Below are 21,742 nucleotides of genomic sequence, written 5' to 3' on the forward strand. Positions count from 1 at the left end.
AATCGGGAAAAAAAACAAAAAACTTTTTTTCTTTCTTTTCTTATCAACTAGTCAACTAGTACCAACAAGGTCGACTAGTGGATTTACTAGTCGACTAGTAAACTAGTCGACTAGTTGCTTAATGCCCTAACGCACACACACACAGCACCTCAAAATGTGCTCTGACTATATATTTTTTGCTGGTCTTTTTATCTGACCATTTCATTCTGTTATTCCTTAACCGTGGTAGCTTTTAGCCTGTTCGTGCTCCATGACTGTTGCTGAGGTAGCTTTTCATTCCATGGCTATTTTAATTTGACAGATTGACAGATCTCATCAAGGCAAGGCGTGGACACATAACATCTTACTCTTGCAACATTAACCCATTTTGACCTGAGATCAGATTCTAAAAATGTCTTCTACATCCTGACAGTTTTCTGAAAAAGCTATGTTTCTATGTCAGTCGTTCGATTTTTCAAAAATAGCAGACCTACAAGCTCGTAGAGCGCCACTCGGTGGCGCGCTACGAGCTTGTAGATCTGCTATTTTTCAATAGCTAAAGCATAACATAATGCTAACACCAAAAGGGGTTCCCGCACAAAATAGGTTAACGACATGTTAACGAGACAACGACATACGGCACAACCTGGACTAAGCAAAAAACATTGATCTAGAATTGTGATAAACATATAAAATAATGCACTCTAACAAGACATGTAAAGGTTAGCACAGCAGAGTCAGAGTGTGACATGATTGACATCTGCTCTTCTCATAATCCCGGGAGTAGCAGTGTGTGTGTGGTAGAGTTCACACATTCTTGGAAGACTTTGCCGTACATTATTGAAAGGTCTATGAATCATAAGCCAGTCCCCAGTATAGTAGTATTTACAGTTGGAAACATACATTATTTGAAAGGTCTGATTGATTGATTGATTGAAATATTTATTAACAGTTTGCAGAATTACAGTACATTTCAAGCACAAACTCAATACAAAGGCTGTTAACTGTGAGTGGACGACCCAATTAAGCATTACACTTGTTTACAAGAGGGTCCACCATGTTCAATAATTCATCAAAACATTTAGAGACGTACAAATAGACACTTCTATATAGACAAAGAACAGAACAGGAATTCATCAGGAATTCATCTATAAATCATAACTTCATAAGCCACTGAAGCCAGTCCCAGTACAGTATTATATTTACAGTTGGAATGACAGTGTGTAGGAGGAAGTATTAGGTACAGTGTGAGGCTCTGTCGGGTAGGATCTTAGATAGGCAACGGGGTATCCGGAGAACTCGCCAGCTTACCAACTCGCCGCGATTTAGTGCCAGACTGGATTACCAGCCAAGGACCAGGCCGGCCATGGTTGTTTTAATTCATTTACAGCCCTCCATTTTGTAACAAACTGTGATCCAGTTCGGATTTCAAAATCTCCCATTATCCGGTTCATTCAGTATTCCATAATAATTTAATTTAATTTAACTTAATTTGTAGAGCCTGACCGATGCCATATTTTCATCGGGGGCCATGATGGTTGCAGTTTTGGAGTGTCCTAGCTAGGCCACCGATTATGGCGATATCCTGATGAAATGTGCAATGAAAATGGTCTAATACATTTCAAAAGATTTTATCAATGTTTCTATCTTATTTGTATGCACTTGCACTCCCCCTTTTGTGTGTGTCTGGACCATAGAAATGCACGGCACACTGGCGCTGCCCCTATAGCTGCCGATACGGATGACGCCCAAATAGTCAAATAATGGCCGATATATATCGACCAAACTGATATCGGTCTTGCTCTATTCTATTCTAGAGAAAGACTGTTCTATTTGTTTAATCCATTCTGGACGGGAACCCCGTTTGGTGTTTTCTTTCTTTTCAAATATTTTTATTCAGGTTTTTGTAACAGTAAATTAAAGTAAAGTAAAGTATTAAACAGACATAAAATATAAAAATAAAACTCAATCCCCTATCCCACCCTCCCCCCACTCACAATCCCAAGGATAGTCGGAAAAACAGTCTGGAGGAAATAAAATAAATATATCTATATACACATATACACAACAATACATGCATACATAATTACAACAAATACAAATAAATAAAAGGATAATAATAAAAAGCCGATTTTTCATAGCAGTGCAGATTTTGTTTCTGTTGTGGTTTGGCGTTGGCCGAGGCATAGGCACGGCCAACGTCATAAATGTCATAAACGGGCCCCAGGTCTTGTAAAACCTTTTCTCAGAGCCGGCAATTGAAAACCTTAACATCTCCAACTCGAGACAGGACATTATATCACGAAGCCACTGACGGAGCACGGGCGGGGCAGCATCCTTCCATTTGAGCAGAATGGCACGCCTAGCGAGCAACCCTTTTGGTGTTTTAAAGCATTATGTTATACTTTAGCTATTGAAAAAAAGCAGATCTACAAGCTCATAGCGCGCCACCGAGTGGCGCGCTACGAGCTTGTAGGTCTGCTATTTTTGAAAAATCATGAAAATGTGACACAAATCTTTGAATATATTCTTTCAGAGCGAACGTTTTTAACTCAAATCTTTGCTTCTGAGGGGTTCCTGGAACAACATATGGGTGTCGGTGGCCAATTACATAAAATTTTTGGTGTCCTTGACATGAAATATGGTGCACCACTGATACAGAACCATGAGATATTTCAGAAAACATTTAGAAGGCATTTTTTTAATTTCGACGTCAGGCCTAAATGGGTCAACTACCTCTGCTCCTATAGGAAACTCTGATCCGGTTCTCCGAGGCGCTGCGCTCCAACACGCACGTGAAAGTGTTCAGCGTGGCGAACACGCATGCCGACGACCCCGTGGCGCTGGCCATCGGCAAGATGCTGCGAGAGAACGCCTCCGTCGTCAGCCTGAACATCGAGTCCAACTACGTGACGGGGAAAGGTGTGATGGCGCTGGTGCAGGCCCTGCCGGGAAACAACACCCTGACGGAGCTACGCTTCCACAACCAGAGACACATGTGTGGAGCACAGGTCAGTTTGACATACAATCATTGTCGTCCACTTGAAGGTGCCACGGTAAATACAGTATATATAGGCCTACTGTATGTATACTGTATTTACAAGTATATATATATATATATATATATATATATATATATATATCTCCATCCATCCATCTTCAACCGCTTATCCGTAGTCGGGTCACGGGGGCAACAGCTCCACCAGAGTGTTCCAGACTTCCCTCTCCGGAGCAACATTAGTGACTTCCTCCTGGGGGATCCCGAGACGTTCCAAGGCCAGTGAGTCAATGTGTTTCCTCCAACTGCGCCTTGGTCTGCCCCGGGGTATGTGTGTGTGTGTGTGTGTGTGTGTGTGTGTGTGTGTGTGTGTGTGTGTGTGTGTGTGTGTGTGTGTGTGTGTGTGTGTGTGAGTGGTGGGTGGAGTAACTCCACCCACCATGTTACAGTATTAATATAACTAGAACACCGTTGGGGGTGATCAGGTGTGATCAATTGGCTAATAAAGGGAGAGGTCGTGCATCATTGTGATGTCAGACCCCCAAAAACACGCCCAGGTGGGGGCGGCACGATTCCAACGAGCCCACCCCCGTCCAAAACGGTTGAGAAATGGCAGACCGACTGACTGACCGTCGGACTTACCGACCGACCGGCAGACTTACCGACCAACCGTCGGACTAACGACAGACCCGTCGGACTAACGACCGACCGCCGGACTTACTGACCGCCGCATCGGACTACCGACCGACGCGGTGGATTTCGCGTCGGTAGGGAAGGGGCCCGAAAGTAGGAAGAGTTATTCTGTGCATGTGCATAGAGCCTATTGCAGCCATCCATCTTCAACCGCTTATCCATAGTCAGGTCGCGAGGGCAACAGCTCCAGCAGAGAGCTCCAGACTTCCCTCACATTAGTAACTTCATTCTGGGGGACCCCGAGGCCTTCCCAGGTCAGTTTGCAGCCATTCTTTTAGTAACTGGACCTTGACCTTTCTCTGTGCGCCAGGTGGAGATGGAGATGGTGAAGGTCCTCAGAGAGAACCACACGCTGATCAAGCTGGGCTACCAGTTCAACCTGCCGGGTCCCAGGATGAGCATGACGGGCATCCTGACCAGGAACCAGGACCGCCAGAGACAGAGACGTCTGCAGGAACAGAGACAGCAGCAACAGCAGGGGGCGCCAGACGGAGCCGCTAACCCGCGCACCACTGCACTGGTAAATATGTAACCAAACGCACTTGGTCCTTTAGAGAAGGAAACAAGTGACACCCGATCATTCTATCATTTCTAAGTGATCAGATGGGTGGGCCATTTCCATGTTTCTTTTAATGTTAAATCAATCGAATGTGTTCTGACTTTGATCAATGGAACTAACATAGTATTCTTTAAGTTCTTATTGGCATCACAATGAAAACACACATTTAAAGGGTTTAAAGAAAAGACCATGACATTTCCCCCTAAATTATATTTACATTTTTTTATATTAACGTTATATTATGATTAAAACTTTAGTCTTTTGCCAATTATTTGGGGGCCCACAAATAATGCAATACCCCGACACCTCCCATCGGTGGGCCCCGATCCACAGGTTGAGAACCACTGAAATAGACAAATGGTTCCATTTAAATAAATGAGCCGTTGTTAGACAAAGTAACATAGATAGACATGCGCGTTTCGCCTGTCACAGACATGTGCAGAGTTAGTTCTGTCCGGGAACTGAGTGCAGTTGTTGCATGGCGGCAATGAGGGCAATCCATTGGGCCGCCTCAACTCCACGTCCACGTCCACTCATCCAATCAATCACACACTCAGTTAATTTTCAGACTGCTCTATTTAAAGCAGGGGTTCTCAACCTTTTTGGCCGGGGACCCCCGAAAATGCTTTGGCAATGTCTCGGGACCCCCGCCCCGCCCCGCCCCCCTCCCGACCCCCAATATAAATTGACTGCTAGAATAACCTTAAACCATTTTGGGCGGGAACCCCTTTTGGTGTTTTAAGCAGTTGTAATTTAGCTATTGAAAAATAGCAGATCTACAAGCTCATAGCGCGCCACCGAGTGGCGCGCTACGAGCTTGTAGGTCTGCTATTTTTGAAAAATCGTGAAAATAAAATTTAAAAAAAAATCTTTTTTTTTTTTTTTTTTTTTTGAAAATAATTTGGGGACCCCCTAAAATAATTTGGCGACCCCCCGAGGGGTCGCGACCCACGGGTTGAGAACCCCTGATTTAAAGGACATATAACATAACATTCAACTTTTTCAATTTCTTTTGTGTTTTTGGGGCTCCCATATGTGTTTTCTATCCCCACAAATAACCAATTTTGAACAATCAGGCTTTCATATCATATGGGTGCTTTAATGGAAATTGCTCTCAGGAACAGCTCAACTGATTTTGGTTCTCATCGTGATGTCATCAATGTCACCCTACTTTGTATAATTCCTCCTCTTCTTTAGTCTTCAGTTCCAAATTTGCATTTCCACTTTGTTTACAATGTCCACCATTGTTGATTTTCCAAGCTGGCATGGAATGGAAACAAGCCTGGTTGTATCTAGCATCAGTATTATAATGACTCAAATATTAAAGAATCTGCATATCAGCACCCCCACCACCTCAGGACATTGTGGTACTGCAGCTAAAACTGCTTTCAAAGTCCAGAAAGGTTATATCAGAGTGGTGATTGAGGCTCAAACCATTAGAAATAACTTTGAGGGACATAGACAATATGATATTAAATATTAAAAGCAGTTTATTTTATCCATTCATGAGTTGTCCTGACTGAAGTGCAGTAGTTACATACAAGGAGCTGATGGTAGGTATTGCGCTCCACCTCAGCAATCAATATCCTTGGTCTAGAGCATTTGTAAAGAGGATAGAGTTACTGACAATAAGCCACTCCAATAGTACTTTGCTTCTACTTCAGCGTGTAAACTTTCCAGGAATGAAAAGTTTATGTTATCTTGGAATCTCCATCAAAGTTGTGATTGGTAGAAGAGGTTTCTGGACTGTCCACAGACCATGCGAGAGAAGCCACATGAGTAGACCTTCCCATAATGAGCATGCAGTGAGGACTAAGATAAGGTTGAAAATGGGTGATGATGTGTTCTTTAAAGGCCACCTTAAAGTAAGTCTTGTCTAAGACACTTAACGCCAGGGCTCCACCGGACGCGTTGCGTCTCCGTCGCGTCGCGTCAAAAAACGCACCGGTTCAATTTTAATGCACGCGTCGCGTCTCCGTCAACGCGGGCAGTGGAGCCACCCTTCATTGATTAAAAAGGGAACATTCCCTGACGGTGACGGAGACGCGACGCTGACGCGCCCGGTGGAGCCCGGCCGTTAGACTTGTCTTTATATGTGTCTGTTGACTCTGTTCATGGCTTATAATGGCTTATACAGTAGCAGCGATTGTGGGTTGGGGCCCCCTGTTGAACTGTGAGGATATAAGAACCATAAAAAGAAAGTATATTCCTATACTTGACAAGACGGTCTTTGTCAAGTATATTCATATAGCCTATACTTGACAAAGACTGTGAGGTTGAAACGTCGTATTTTCTGGTCTTTGTCAAGTATATAGACAGCGACGGAAGCTGTATGCCCAAGCAAACATGCTGTGTCGCAAATTTAGCATGTGCTCGGTTCCTGTGAAGATATCGCTCTTTAGATCCTTCTGTACACCACTGTATACTGCACACCTATGGTGCCGCTATAGACAAAACAGCATCAGAAGACTCACAGTGGCCTATAATGATTGTATGAGGCTGCTGTTGAGAGTGCCAAGAAGCTCCAGTGCTAGCCAGATGTTTGTTAGTGTCGGAGTACCTACCTGCTCTGCTGTACTACGTAACCTTATGTACAGATTCATGTGTAGGGCATCTGAGTCAATAAACAACATCATTGCTGTAATAACGGACCCTAAACGCAGTTCACTCAGGTTCTCATCGAGACTGTGGAACCACTGGCGCACATGTCTGTATGTCAGAAACTGAACAGTGTGGGATATGTGCATATATGTACCTTTTTATTTATTTTTATTTTTACTTACTTTTTATTTACTGTTATATTGTATTGTTTGTGATATGGATCCTCCTGGGTCTGAAATAAAGATTGATTGATTGATATATACTTGACAAAGTATATACTTGACAAAGACCGTGAGGTTGAAACGTCGTATTTTCTGGTCTTTGTCAAGTATATTCATATACTTGACAAGACGGTCTTTGTCAAGTATATTCATATACTTGACAAAGACCGTGATGTCGAAACGTCGTATTTTCTGGTCTTTGTCAAATTCATATACAATACTTGACAAAGACCATGAGGTCAAAACGTCGTATTTTCTGGTGATATACTTGACAAAGACCATGTGAAACGTTGTATTTTCTCCCTGCCTGTCGTTAAATAAAGTTTGGAGCATCTTAAAGTGAGTTGTGAGCCCCTGCTTTCTTTTTATTGTTTACCGTTTCTACAGTTTTGGCTGGGTGCATGTGTTTGGTCCGACTAGTCATTGGTCCGAAAAACGACAACCCACCTCAAACCCTAACCTAACCATAACCGCAAGCACGGGAGCAGGCGCTAGTCCGAGGTGCGGACGCATGTCGAATCAATGCTCCGTCGGACCATAGTATGCCTCCCGTTTTGGCTCAGCACCAATGGAGGATGTGCGTTACTTTTCTTACCCTGGAAGGATATAAGAACCAATCATCTTGTTCCTCTCTCTCTCTCTCTCTCTCTCTCTCTCTCTCTTGTTCTTCACAGAAGGGAACGCCCAGCTCATCTCCCCACAACTCGCCCTGGTCCTCTCCGAAACTCGCCCGCTCTGCTCCACCCGCGAGGAAAGACACTCCTCCCGCTCCTCTCCCTCCTCCCCCCCCGCCTCCCCCGCCTCCTCCTCCACCCCCTCCCCCGGCGCCGCCCTCAAAGAAGAAGAAGAATAATCCCACCCGGAAGATCGCCGAGGTGATCCGGGCGCACGAGGAGGAGGTGGGCACGCGGGCGCCGGCGCCCAGGGCGTCCAAGGGGAAGAAAGGGAAGAAGAAGGCCAAGAAGGAGAAGGTCCAGGAGGAGATGAGCAGCATCCTGAAGGAGCTGAAGAGCGCCCTGAGGCCCGTGGGCGCGCTGGAGGAGGCCCGGGCCAGCAGGCCCTCCACGCCGCTCAGGTCCACTCACGACAGCCTGATGGACTCCATCCGCAACAGCAGCATCAGGAGTCTACGAGCGGTGAGAGGAGAGTGTGTGTGTGTGTGTGTGTGTGTGTGTGTGTGTGTGTGTGTGTGTGTGTGTGTGTGTGTGTGTGTGTGTGTGTGTGTGTGTGTACGTTTTCATGTCATGTCATATTTTCATGTCAAGTTGGGCATTAGGCTGCGGACCCCCATCTGAAAATAGCTGAACCACAGTAGCCTAGGAGAAAGGGAGAGAGAGAGAGAGAGAGAGAGAGAGAGAGAGAGAGAGAGAGAGAGAGAGAGAGAGAGAGAGAGAGAGAGAGAGAGAGGGAGAGAGAGGGAGAGAGAGAGAGAGAGAAATCTTGTGTGTACAGTTAACAGTTTAAGGGCCCCAGACGGAGATCACCGTCAAGTTCAAGTGCACGGTCAGTTGCCCGAGGCGGAGATTGATAATAACTACGGAGATTAATGATATCAAAACCGGTCGCATCGCTCCACAGCCTAGGAGCGCTTGTTGCCCAATCCTCGGTGTTGCACAACAGTGACACGTCATCGAAAATGTTCCCTGCCTGTTTAGCGGACGAAAACGAAAATCTTAAAACGTTCATAACTCGCGATCTAAATCATCCCGTCTAATTATGAAAAAAGATCCTGTGTTAGACGGCGCTCCGCGGTCCAGTCGCTAGTCGCGATAGATTTATTCTTACCTCCCGTTGTTGTCGATCGACTCTAGAGTGGTGTGGCTATTGTTAGCTGCTACACAGACATTCACAACAACTTCCGGTCCGCCGGTAAAAGTGGTCCGGGCGCTATAAACGATGGGCACATCGGATGGATTAAACATGGATTAAATAGGCCCGAGCCCTCAAGGTGTTAACTTTGTTCGGCTTCTTCAAACATTACAGCATCACAAGTATTAACAGTAGACCAATTAAAGGGCAAAAAGTCTAGGCTAATAAAAATAAGGCCGGTAATAAAATACAGAGAGAGAGAGAGAGCGCATATGTACATCCTTTGCATGGCTTCCGCGGGCGGCACATGTTGTTACACCCACTGCCACCCGGCAGCTTTGTCCTTGAATGTTGGCAACCGCTCAGGAAAAACCTCTCAGTGAATCAAAGAGATAAGAGGAGCCATCTGCTCGGTAGTAGTGACACAATAATGAATGACAGAGGGAATTGAACATTGAGATCGGTCCATTCCTGCATTCCTTGGCCTTTGTCAACGCCAGTCGACAACATCCTCCAGAGAGGGTGGCTGCCTGGTGACCTAATGGCTGGAAGAGCAGACATATACTGTGTAGGCAAAATCTACTAGAAGACTGACTGACTGGGTGGAATTAGTTATTTTTTTAGGGCCAGGCAGATATATCGGTTTTGGCCTATAATATATTAGCCATTATTCAATGTTTTTGATCGGATCAGATTCTAAAAATGATCAGATTCTAAAAAATGTCTTCTACGTCCTGACAGTTTTCTGAAAAAGCTATGTTTCTATGGGCAGCGGTGGCCGAACGGTGGCCGGTGGCCGAACGGTTTACGGAGCGGTCTTGTTATCGGAAGGTCGCCAGTTCGTATCCCCGGACCGGCACGTTAAAATTACCACCGCTGAAGTGCCCTTGAGCAAGGCATTGAACCCCTACCATGAAATGTTCTATGAGCAGGGTCTGGCTGTAAACAAGTTTGTCGAGCTTAGAGCTCGGTGCCGCGCTATGAGCTTGTAGATCTGCTATTTTTCAATAGCTAAAGCATAACATAATGCTAACACCAAAAGGGGTTCCCGCCCAAAATGGGTTAAAAGAATATATATACTGTACTTGGGAATGTCTTCAGAGGTGACACATTTTCATAAATGTTCACAGATAGATGCATCTACGAGCTTACAATGTGTCACAAAATAGATTTTGCACCTTTTGACACAATGTGGGTCAAAACATCGATATTCGTGGTCTAGCCTATAGGACAGGGGTCTTCAAAGTTTGTCAGGCCAAGGATCCATTATTATACGCTACACAAAATTGTGATGCATATTAATTAAACCTTCCTTTTTTTCCTTTTCATAGTTTGGAGGATTGGAAGTGACAATGGGGTTTTCAAGTGATGATGGAGCTCTGATGGGTTCATAGATTAGTTTCACTATCATCAGTGTTGGGCAAATTCAATTGTGTTTGTTTATACATTATCTTTCCCATTAACATGTTGTAATTCGGGTGCAGTACTTAGTTTAGACAGTTTTTTGGTTTAGACTAGTCATTGGTTAGACCAGTCATTAGTCCTACAACTACAACCTATCTCAAACCCTCACCCTAAACCTAACCTCCCACGGGGCAGCACACCTAAACCTAACCTTAACCCATGTCTAACCAATGACTAGTCTAAACTAAGTAGCCTAGTATGCAGCCCTTGTAATTCATGTCAATTTGTATTTTCGATCCTCAATCATCTGTAAAAAAATAAATAAGTAAATAAAAATAAAAATAAAATAATAAAATAAAAAAATAAAAAAATAAAAAAATAAAAAAATAAAAAAATAAAAAAATAAAAAAATAAAAAAATAAAAAAATAAAAAAATAAAAAAATAAAAAGTAAAATAAAATAGAACATAAGTGTTCCTATCACGTTGGACCATGTCCATTTTGTTCCACTATAGTACACACTCATAGTTATGGTGGAGTCCTTGACATTAAAAAAGTATGAGAACCACTGGTCTAGGACTCTCCAAATTCAGGATCACCGTCGGGCACAACAATCTGGCACAGATCGCGCTCTAGTTATTTTCCAGCCTGGTCTCAAGGATAATTAAATGTGATGGCTGTATAACTTTAACCCATTTTGGGCGGGAATCCCTTTTGGTGTTAGCATTATGTTATGCTTTAGCTATTGAAAAATAGAAGATCGACAAGCTCATGAGCTTGTAGGTCTGCTATTTTTGAAAAATCGAAAGAACCACTGACATAGAAACATAGCTTTTTCAGAAAACTGTCAGGATGTATAGAAGACATTTTTAGAATCTGATCTCAGGTCAAAATACATTAACAAGTGCTTCAGCTACCACGGTGCCATCAGAGCCCAGAGGTCATTAACGTGCACGACACAAAGCCACCGGCCTGTGAGTCATCGCTGTGGTTATTTGGCTCTTCTTCTCTGGACCACCAACTAGAAAGCTAAACATGCCAGTAAACAGATTTGTATAAGCCTAGCTAAACAAACACCATCTAGTGTTCAAACAAAGTCGGACACATCGAATCCAACGAACGGTGCACTCGCCACCTCGCTCGTGCCTCGCCGACTTGCTCACGTGCCATAATTGCATTTGAGCACGCGTGTCCTGAATTTCAGAACAGTCTTGAGAACAACTGTATAACCATACATTTTCACCAGTAAAAAAAGAAAAAATACAGAATTAAAAACTAGAATTAAACCGTGATAAATATGGACTAAACATACAGGTGTGGGAAACAAAGGGGTTATGTACAGCAGGGGTTCTCAACGTTTTTGGCCGGGGACCCCCGGAAATGCTTTGGCAATGTCTCGGGACCCCCGCCCCGCCCCCTCCCGACCCCCAATATAAATTGACTGCTACAATAACCTTAAACCATTTTGGGCGGGAACCCCTTTTGGTGTTTTAAGCATTGTTATAATTTAGCTATTGAAAAATAGCAGATCTACAAGCTCATAGCGCGCCACCGAGTGGTGCGCTACGAGCTTGTAGGTCTGCTATTTTTGAAAAAAAATGAAAATAAAATTTAAAAATAAATCTTTTTTTTTTTTGAAAATAATTTGGGGACCCCCTAAAATAATTTGGCGACCCCCCCGAGGGGTCGCGACCCACGGGTTGAGAACCCCTGATGTACGGTATGTCGGCCATTAGCAGCCTGGCAGAGACACAAATAGACTGAGTGACTCACTCACTCACTCCTCATTGTTGAAACACTCACGTGCGACTGTACTGTACAGCAGGGGTTCTCAACGTTTTTGGCCGGGGACCCCGGAAATGCTTTGGCAATGTCTCGGGACCCCCGCCCCGCCCCGCCCCGCCCCCTCCCGACCCCCAATATAAATTGACTGCTACAATAACCTTAAACCATTTTGGGCGGGAACCCCTTTTGGTGTTTTAAGCATTGTTATAATTTAGCTATTGAAAAATAGCAGATCTACAAGCTCATAGCGCGCCACCGAGTGGCGCGCTACGAGCTTGTAGGTCTGCTATTTTTGAAAAATCGTGAAAATAAAATTAAAAAAAATATCCCTTTTTTTTTTTCTTTTTTTTCTTGAAAATAATTTGGGGACTCCCTAAAATAATTTGGCGACCCCCCGAGGGGTCGCGACCCACGGGTTGAGAACCCCTGCTGTACAGTCACGGCAGAGTCTTAGTGGGCATTGTGACGGCCCGGGCTCCATGTAGTCCTGTGACGAACAGTCAAAAAGTGCTTTAGTTTTTGAGATACCCCTACCGGGCTTAGGACCAAACACAACATAGTTTTTCCTCATCTCTAAGGCCTCCCATACATGAAATGGATTCTTGTATAAAAATATTTTACTGCAAAAGTGGTGAAATTGATATTTAAAGTTATACACCCCAAAGTAAAAATACAGCCTGTCCGTCTGGGGATTAAGGCATATAAACTCATGTAGAGTCACAATGGAAGCTCTGAGAGGTTTACAACGTGGCATACTTGAAGCCAGGACACCCCTCTACATTCTACAAAAAGAATAATGTCAATATGTGAATGTAAATATGAGATATAGACATTTGAACACATACCTACAATAGGCGGAAATGTAAATCTATGTAGAGTATCTTCTTTACTTTGTAGTGACTCTGACATGGATTGTCATAGCAACACATATGAGGGCTTGTATGGAAGGTGTGGTTCTGCTGAATCCAGCAATACCAATTGTGTAACTGTAGCTTGAATACACATGGAGTTATGGCACTAAACGTATATGGTTTCCCAAATGGGAGGAAATAAAGCAGTCCTAAATGAAATCTACAGTATCAAACAGATTAGTTTTATTTTGACTTCACTTATGCAAGGGTGGGGAAATTATAACAAATTCACTTGAGTAGAAGTCCCTAAAATATATGAAATGTCACAAATGCGAAATTGTGAAAGTATGCAGCTTCAACAATAGTAGGCTACAGAGAGAAATGCAGCCATACAATAGAACTACCTAACTATTATTTAGCACACCTGGATGAGGGAAACCAAGCTCAATGCTCAATGTTATCCTCATACCAGCAAGTTCATTCATGTAGAGTTGATATAATCATTTAACATGTTTGCTTAAGGTAAAGTTGTATTTAGCTCCACCGCATCTGCATTGTATTGCCTATGGCTTTCTTCATAAACGGACAGGTAAATCATTGCAAATATTTTGGAATATGAAAAGATTGGAATAATGGCAAATCAAGTAGCTATCTGACCTAGCTTTAAGTTCCATTTAGTGTAACAGAGCATGTCCAGTAGCCATTGACAATAGTAGAACCCTGACACTGTAGGGTGTCGTGTAGCACGCATCGGCCTGGGTGACAGCAGACTGCTGGGCATGGGGAGTCAGATCAACACATGGAATTAATTCTGTACTGGCCATATATGGAGCGTGTCTTGAGTATACAAGGATTAATGAGGTCAGATCAACATACAATATGGAATGTCAGAACAGGTCAGCTCCATTTATGGAGATCTAAGTTTTTGAGGTTTGAGGTCAGATGTAGAGTTGCTGGCCAATATTGATGACATCAGGGATCTCCATATATGGGCATTCCCATATATGGGCTTAATATTGATGAGGTATCTCCATCCCTGATGATGTCACGTGATGTCACAAGGTGACTATAACTAACTGATTAACTGACTGACAGGACATTTATGTTTTCATAGTAAATGTGACGTGTGGTCTGTAACATGGTTAAAAAAACATCCAAATACAAATAGAAAAAGGAAAGTGACACGGTCCATAATGTCAAAACCTCCGCAGTAGAAGACCTTCAACACTAAATGTTGCTCAACAGAGAAATTACGATGATGTTCATAAAACCCTGGCTCCATATACCAACACTATGCTCTCGTAACCTGATCGTATGAAGATAAATATCATACAATATATAACCTCTGACTGGGAGTTATAATGACATACTGAAGACTCTGAGCTCTGAGGAAGATGTGATGTGATGGTCTAAATACAGATCCTGGAAACTGAAGGAAAATCTCATACATTACAATTTGAATTTTAGATTGAGCTGAAAGGTCTGATGTGGTATGCTCTGAAAGTGTGCCCATGGAATATGCACTGGAAGCTGCACGTCCAAGAAAAAACACACCCGTGTGAACTGAGTGGTGCAAGGTCTTATATAGCCTGATCAGCTGTGGTCTGACGTAATGTCAGTGACCATAGTAACCATGCTCATTTTTTTTGGTCCCACGTACAGGTACACACACACGTACAGGTACACGGGTACATACACGGGTACAGACAAAGCTGGTTGTTGGAGTGGTTTGCACCACTCAAAAAACAGCTGTAGAGCTTCAGATTTATTGATGAAGAATATCATGGACCAGTGTCTTCAGTATGTCATCATAACACTTAGTTTAGTGTCATCACTTTCATTTAATTAATTAAAATAGGTGAACATTTTTGGTCTGCTGTTCTGATTCTTTGTTTTGTCTGGCAGCTGCTTTAATTCCTTTAGAGGTTTAAGGTAGCTTTTATGATGTTTATATAATACAAGAGCAGCCGACGATACAACTTCATCAACCTTCCTCATACTACATGAAGGACCTTGTCTCTGTTACTATTATCAACCTTATTCAGTCTTCTTGATGAGACTGGTGCAGGCATACTCTCACTCTCAACATTTGCAACTTGTTCTGACTGTTGTAGTTTGCTCAGCAACATGATACATGATAAGATATCTTTAATTTGAAGGAAAGTATACTTTCTGTATTTGGAGCCAGGGTTTTCATCATCATCATCATCATCATCATCATCACTCTGTTGAGCACCATTTAGTATGTGTTGAAGGTCTTCTGCTTTAGGTTTTGTGACATTATGGATCTTGCTTTTTTACTTTTTCTAAATGTTTACCACAGATGATACAAATATTTGGATCCAATGTTTGTACATCACACTCCATTCTGGTAAAAAAAAAGAAAGAAAAATACTTCAGGTTCAGAATTCATCAATCAACTATGTTTTGTCCGACCGTACACTATGGTTAGGCACTATGCACAGTAACCATGCTGTTACAAGTGATACTAATTAACCATTCTGGTGAAACACAGCCAAGGTGCCTGGACCACTGAGCCATGGCCCAGGCCATATCCCCTACTATTAAAGCTAGATCACTCTCCAGCTAGCTAAATAGCTACTAGACTTGACAAGGTTCTTCTCATCTTTTCACAGTCCAAAATATTTGCTGTGTCAGTTTATGAAGAAACCCAAATAGGCAACAAGATGCAGATAGAGCAGATGGAGCCAAATACTGTAAAAACTTGACTGTAACCAAATTATTATGTAAAATGATATCAACTCCTACAGAAATTAATGACTTTAATTGCATTGTTCCATAAGTATTGTCTTATTAATACTGGTAGAACTTAAGAGGGACACAGGACATGGGGAAAATATGAGAATTGATTGTGTTTGTTTTGTATAAGGGATGTGAAAAGTTACTGTACATTGCTTTTCTAAATAAAGTAAAGTTTATTGATCATTGAGCACCCTCATCCAGGTATGCTATATAATAGTAGTTCTATTGTAGGCCTGCATTTCTCTGCAGTATTGTTGCAGCTGCATATATTCTTTTCACAATTTCTTGTTTGGGATTTGGGATTTCATACATTTTTGGAACTTCTTCTACTCAAGTCAAAGTGTAGTTGCACTGACGTGAGTCACAAAGAATATAAGGTCCTGGGAACTGTTACCGTTTGTATTCTATATTGTGATGACAACAGTGTGTGAAGCATATGACAAAAAGCTTCACTTTTCTGTTGTGCAAAAGTTAACAAAAATCACACCTGTGTGACTATGAAGTGAGGGGCGCTAATATATTAAAGTCTAACTCATGTTGATTAGGTGATGTAATGGTAATGTAAAACAAACGGTGCCAACACATTAAATGCCATTAACAATAAAGAGACAAGACGTAATGAGGGACAATATGACGCAAATGTTCCCTTCATTGGCAATGGCGTTTTTAAAACAAACATTGAACTAATAAAAACATTAAACCTCCCTCAAAAAGCACTTTTCTGGCCAAAAAATATCGGACAGAGAACAATAGTGTGTTGCCTAGAGCAACCACACCAACTAATGCTGTCGATTTCATTAGAACTGTTTTATTCCCCCCATTTGGGACACAATTTACGTTTAGTGCCATAACTCCACGAGTATGCTAGCTATGCTATGCTATGACACTCCATGTCAGAGTCACTGCAAAGTAAAGAAGACACTATATAGATTTACATTTCCGCCTATTGTAGGTATGTGTTCAAATGACTATATCTCATATTTACATTCACATATTGACATTATTCTTTTTCTAGAATGTAGAGGGATGTCCTGGCTTCCAATATGCCACATTGTAAACCTCTCAGAGCTTCCATTGTGACTCTACATGAGTTTATATTCATCAACCCCCAGACGGACAGGCTTCATTTTTAGTTTGAGGTGTATACATTTAAATATCAATTTCACCACTTTTGCAGTAAAATATTTTTATACAAGAATCCATTTAATGTATGGGAGGCCTTATAGATGAGGAAAAACTATGTTGTGTTTGGTCCTAAGCCCGGTAGGGGTATGCCAATTTCTGGGGGCCATTGTCACAGTACTAATGGGCCTTTAGTCTACTCTGGGGTTCTGTGTGTGCGGCTGTGCCTTTAACCAGTCCATTGCAGTGCTGGATTGGAGGGTGGAGCCAGAGGTGATTAGTGGAAGGGGAGACACCTGTGCCAGTGACTTCAAAAACACTATTTACGATACCTGCTCTCATAATGCTTCAGATCTCCATTTCTCCACAGGCTGCAGGAGAGCATCCTTATTCAATATTGTTTGTTTGTTTGTTTTGGTTACAGTACTTTGGGCAGCATGCCAATTTAAGTTGGAAACTTTGATTTAATTCTTTAATTTTTCACCTTATGTAAATAAAACACCCGTTCCAAGTGAACCACTAGAAAGTACGCTACAGTCAGACAGTTAGTGGGTTTACCACAACAAACACACACAGCTTATGTTTGGATCATACTAATCCTATGTTGAATGTCATCCTCTCCTACTCCTATTCCACTGAACTGACCAATACAAATAGCCTAATACGAGCACCAGGCAGTTGCATAATGCACTCCTCAACTTCCAGTGGTGGAAAAAGTACTCAAATGTTTTACTTAAGTAAAAGTATCAATACCGCAATGTGCAAAAGTCAATGGCCTGGAATAAAAAATGTACTTGAATACAATACAAAAGTATTGGTATCAAAATGTACCAAAAGTAAAAGTACTGTTTATGCAGAACAATGTCCCATTTCAGGTTTTCAAATGTATGCAAATCTTTTGAAAATAGCAGATCTACAAGCTCACAATGTGTCGCATTGTGGTTCTCAGGGAGCTCTGGTGCTGCAGCTGTTCTATCCTAACATGTAAACATTTACGTTTCCCTGGTGACCAAGGTCTAATAATAATAATAATAATAAACTTTATTTATAAAGCACAATGTTACAAAGTGCTTTCCAATACAGAATAAAACAGTGCAGTAGAATAAAACAAGTAAACAGGTGAACACAAAATAAAACGATCAATAAATCAAGTGAAAGCCACCGTGAACAGGTGGGGTTTTAGCTATGGGGCTCCAGCATATGTTTGATATAGATGGGGGGCAAGCCAAAGTGGTAATTAAACATTTAAAATCAATCCTAAAATGAATAGGCAGCCAGTGGAGGGATGGCGATGACAGGAGTAATGTGGTCACGCCTTCTGGAGTTGGTCAGTAATCTGGCTGCTGAGTTCTGTACCATTTGAAGACGGGAGATAGTTTTTGTTTTTTATTGAGTCCGGAATAGAGTGAGTTGCAGTAATCTAGGCGTGATGTGATGAAAGCATGGATTACCTTCTCAAGGTCAGAGAATGAGATAAATGATTTGATTTTTGCTATATTACGGAGTTGGAGGAAACAGGATTGTACAACCTTAGTCACTTGCTGATTAAACGATAGACTGGAGTCGAACATCACGCCTAGATTACGGGCTACACCTTTGATGTTATTGGACAGGTTGCCAAGCTGTGACTCGAAGGCGGGGATGGAATTTGGGGGGCCAAAGGAGGAGGAGGATGTCAGATTCCGAATCATTAATGTACAACAGTCAAACGGTCAAAAGCAAAAAAACTTGTATACATTTATAGTTGCCATCAGTGGCTGGAAGGAGTTTCCTTTGATGGACAAGGGAAGGTCATTTGGTATTGGTCAGACTTAATGCTGATATATGTAACTTTCGACTTCTACCTGGGCTACATCATAACCAGGAAAGCATCTGTGCTATGATGGATTTATCTAAAAGACTGGGAGATATCAGCCTTCTGGGGTTCAGTCACACATGTAGTCAATCTGCCACACGAGTTGCAGTGTGTGTGTTCAACTATGTTGAACTCCACATTCGACACATCCTCTGCATGCATTGTCTACTCCCGTTCACGTACAGCAGGGGTTCTCAACGTTTTTGGCCGGGGACCCCCGGAAATGCTTTGGCAATGTCTCGGGACCCCCGCCCCGCCCCCTCCCGACCCCCAATCTAAATTGACTGCTACAATAACCTTAAACCATTTTGGGCGGGAACCCCTTTTGGTGTTTTAAGCATTGTTATAATTTAGCTATTTAAAAATAGCAGATCTACAAGCTCTACGAGCTTGTAGGTCTGCTATTTTTGAAAAATCGTGATTTTTTTTTTTAAAAAGAAAATCTTTTTTTTTTCTTTTTTTGAAAATAATTTTGGGACCCCCTAAAATAATTTGGCGACCCCCCGAGGGGTCGCGACCCACGGGTTGAGAACCCCTGACGTACAGTATGTGTGACCATACCCTTTTAGACCAGTGGTTCCCAAAGTGAGGTCCGGCGGGGACCCCTAGGGGGTCCCTTGAGGGAGTTCCAGGGGGTCCCCTGCAGCTAAATGATAGTTAGGAAGACCCTTGTGGGTCTGTAACTCTGAGAATGTACAAATGGAACCAAATGGATCCGTCAGAGTTAAATTAAGTTTCATTTTACAATATGTATTGGGGGGTCCCAGAGATAGAAATGCCATTAAATAGGGGACTGTAGCCTAATTCATGTCAAACCGGGGGGCCCTAGAGCCGTACAAATCTTCTCTTATGGGGGTCCTTGGCATGTATTTTCAAATGGGGGAGTATCATTTTGGGGGTCCTTGACATGAACAAGTTTGGGAACCGTTGATTTCGAGAGCCAAAACGACAAGGACACCAGGTGAAGGCAATTAACGTTAATATCTGATATCTGACAGGGGCAGAGCGGTGGTCATCACCAGAGCCCTTTGTCCTCCCCCTCCGGGAAGCTCCGGCACGGCTTCCCGGAGAGGGGAGGACAAAGAGGCTGGTGATGACCACCGCTCTGCTCTGTCAGATATCAGATATTTCGTGCTAGGGCATCTCTTAATGAGGCGGGAGTTTTATTTGGTGTCGGTGACAGCAGTGTCGAAGGTGTGTGCACGCGTCATCATCTCATGTGGTTTGAAAACGGCAACGATCTGTCGGCAGCCAACACTGTGGTATGATTAAAATGCTTTTACTGCCGCGGGGGGTGGAAGGGGGGGGGGGGGGGGGGGGGGGCTGGGGGGGGCGGGCGCCAAGCACGGTGCATGCTGGGATGTTTAGAGGGGAGGCGAGAGGAAGGGGGAGGAGAAGAAAGGACAGAGATAAATGGGAGAGAGAGAGAGACAGAGAGACAAGAGTATTTGTCGCTATACATAAACAGGAATACGCAGTGAAATGTTGATGGGACATATTCCAGAGACTGTTCTATAACACAAGATAATACAAATAAAACTCCAAAACAATTCTGTAGAAATCAAATAAAGTACTGTATACAGGAACAACGGCAGTATACATAAACCTCCTTTACATATAGGTACACTACACAAATATTAGCATCAGTGTCAAAATGTGCAAGAGCAGAGTGAGAGAGACAGACAGACAGACAGACAGCTAAGAGGTGTACGAGAGAGGGATGACAGGAGAGGAGAAATAATGTTGGATGTCAGCCGGTGCCCTCAACCGAGAACAGAGCAAAAAAGAGAGGAGGAGAGGGATGGACGGAGACAAAGAGGACAACCGGGGTGAGTGAGGACATGACACCCACCACTCCGCTCATCCATGCAGAAGAACTATTTTGGCATATAGAACCAGAGTATGACAATTAAAGTAGATTAAATGGCCTGCTCTCAAAAAATACGACAACAACGCTTTGATGATTTGGGGGAGGGGGGGGGGGGGGGGAGTGGACCCCTTCCAAAAATCTCTCCTCCCGTTTTTTAGAAAAGGAGAGAATGGGTGGTCAACTCGCCTGTTGCATTTTCCCTTTATGAGATGAACAGCAGGAGGGAATCAATGGCCTGCAGGGTGGTGGAGGGAGAAGTACAGTACCATGGGTACAGTACAGACTGTTGTTCGCCCACTGGTTCTCAGAGCGGGGTCCGGGGGGACCACATGAGGAAGTTCCAGGGGGGTCCCCAGCAAATGTAGTTATAGTAGCCTATTATCACCCTATTTTATACTAAGGCTATTCAAAAATAGCTGAAATAGCAGGAGCATTATTTTTATTTTGTTTTAAATCATTTAGACTATGTTTACGTCTGCTGGGAGTCCCTACCACACAAACCATGTTCAGGTGGGGGTCCGTGCCCAAATACAAACCATGTTCAGATGGGGGTCCGTGCCCAAATACAAACCATGTTCAGGTGGGGGTCCGTGCCCAAATACAAACCATGTTCAGGTGGGGGTCCGTGCCCAAATACAAACCATGTTCAGGTGGGGGTCCGTGCCCAAATACAAACCATGTTCAGGTGGGGGTCCGTGCCCAAATACATACAAACCATGTCCAGGTGGGGGTCCGTGCCCAAATACATATACATTTGGGGGTCCGTTGACCTGAAAAGGTTTAAGAACCTCAAACTTGCTATTAATGAGCACAGACCTTCCGTTTTTATTTATTTGTTTGGGGGGTTTCATGGCGTGCCTCTGCAGGAGGCTAAACGGGTCGGTCTGTGTGTGTGTGTGTGTGTGTGTGTGAGCTAATCTCGCAAACCGCTGCGCCAATCAGCACAAAATGCCGTATACACACTGCCACGTGTCAAAGAATTACCATTTTTAAAATAGATACATCTATCGTCTATGGTCCTTCTCTAACCCTAAACTTAATGTTTTCTCTATCCTTTGGCTATTAGTGATATACAGGCCGTGTGTAACTCCTTCCTATATCGCTTCAGCAGGTCTTGCTATGTTGCTTACAATGGAAAATCCTCCCTGCCCTCCAATGCTAGGGGTCTCCTAGCTGTGACATTCCGGCCACTTAAAGCAGTTATTTATAGGAGCGTCTCAGTGGAGCTCTGAT

General features: G+C 43.0%; 2 protein-coding genes across 2 annotated transcripts in view; both read left to right on the plus strand.

The window, feature by feature from the left end:
* Nucleotides 1-21,742, plus strand: part of asb15b (ankyrin repeat and SOCS box containing 15b) — a 128,437-nt gene that overhangs the window by 33,385 nt on the left and 73,310 nt on the right. The gene's annotated exons all lie outside the window — the stretch shown is intronic.
* Nucleotides 1-21,742, plus strand: part of lmod2b (leiomodin 2 (cardiac) b) — a 28,880-nt gene that overhangs the window by 2,271 nt on the left and 4,867 nt on the right. Inside the window, exons 3-5 of the mRNA XM_079494415.1 lie at nt 2,730-2,990; nt 3,981-4,190; nt 7,726-8,187. Of these exons, the coding sequence (XP_079350541.1) occupies nt 2,730-2,990; nt 3,981-4,190; nt 7,726-8,187 (933 nt within the window). The remainder of the gene's footprint in view (nt 1-2,729; nt 2,991-3,980; nt 4,191-7,725; nt 8,188-21,742) is intronic.

The sequence above is a fragment of the Electrona antarctica genome (assembly GCF_951216825.1).
Source record: "Electrona antarctica genome assembly, chromosome: 23".
NCBI classification, from domain to species: domain Eukaryota; kingdom Metazoa; phylum Chordata; class Actinopteri; order Myctophiformes; family Myctophidae; genus Electrona; species Electrona antarctica.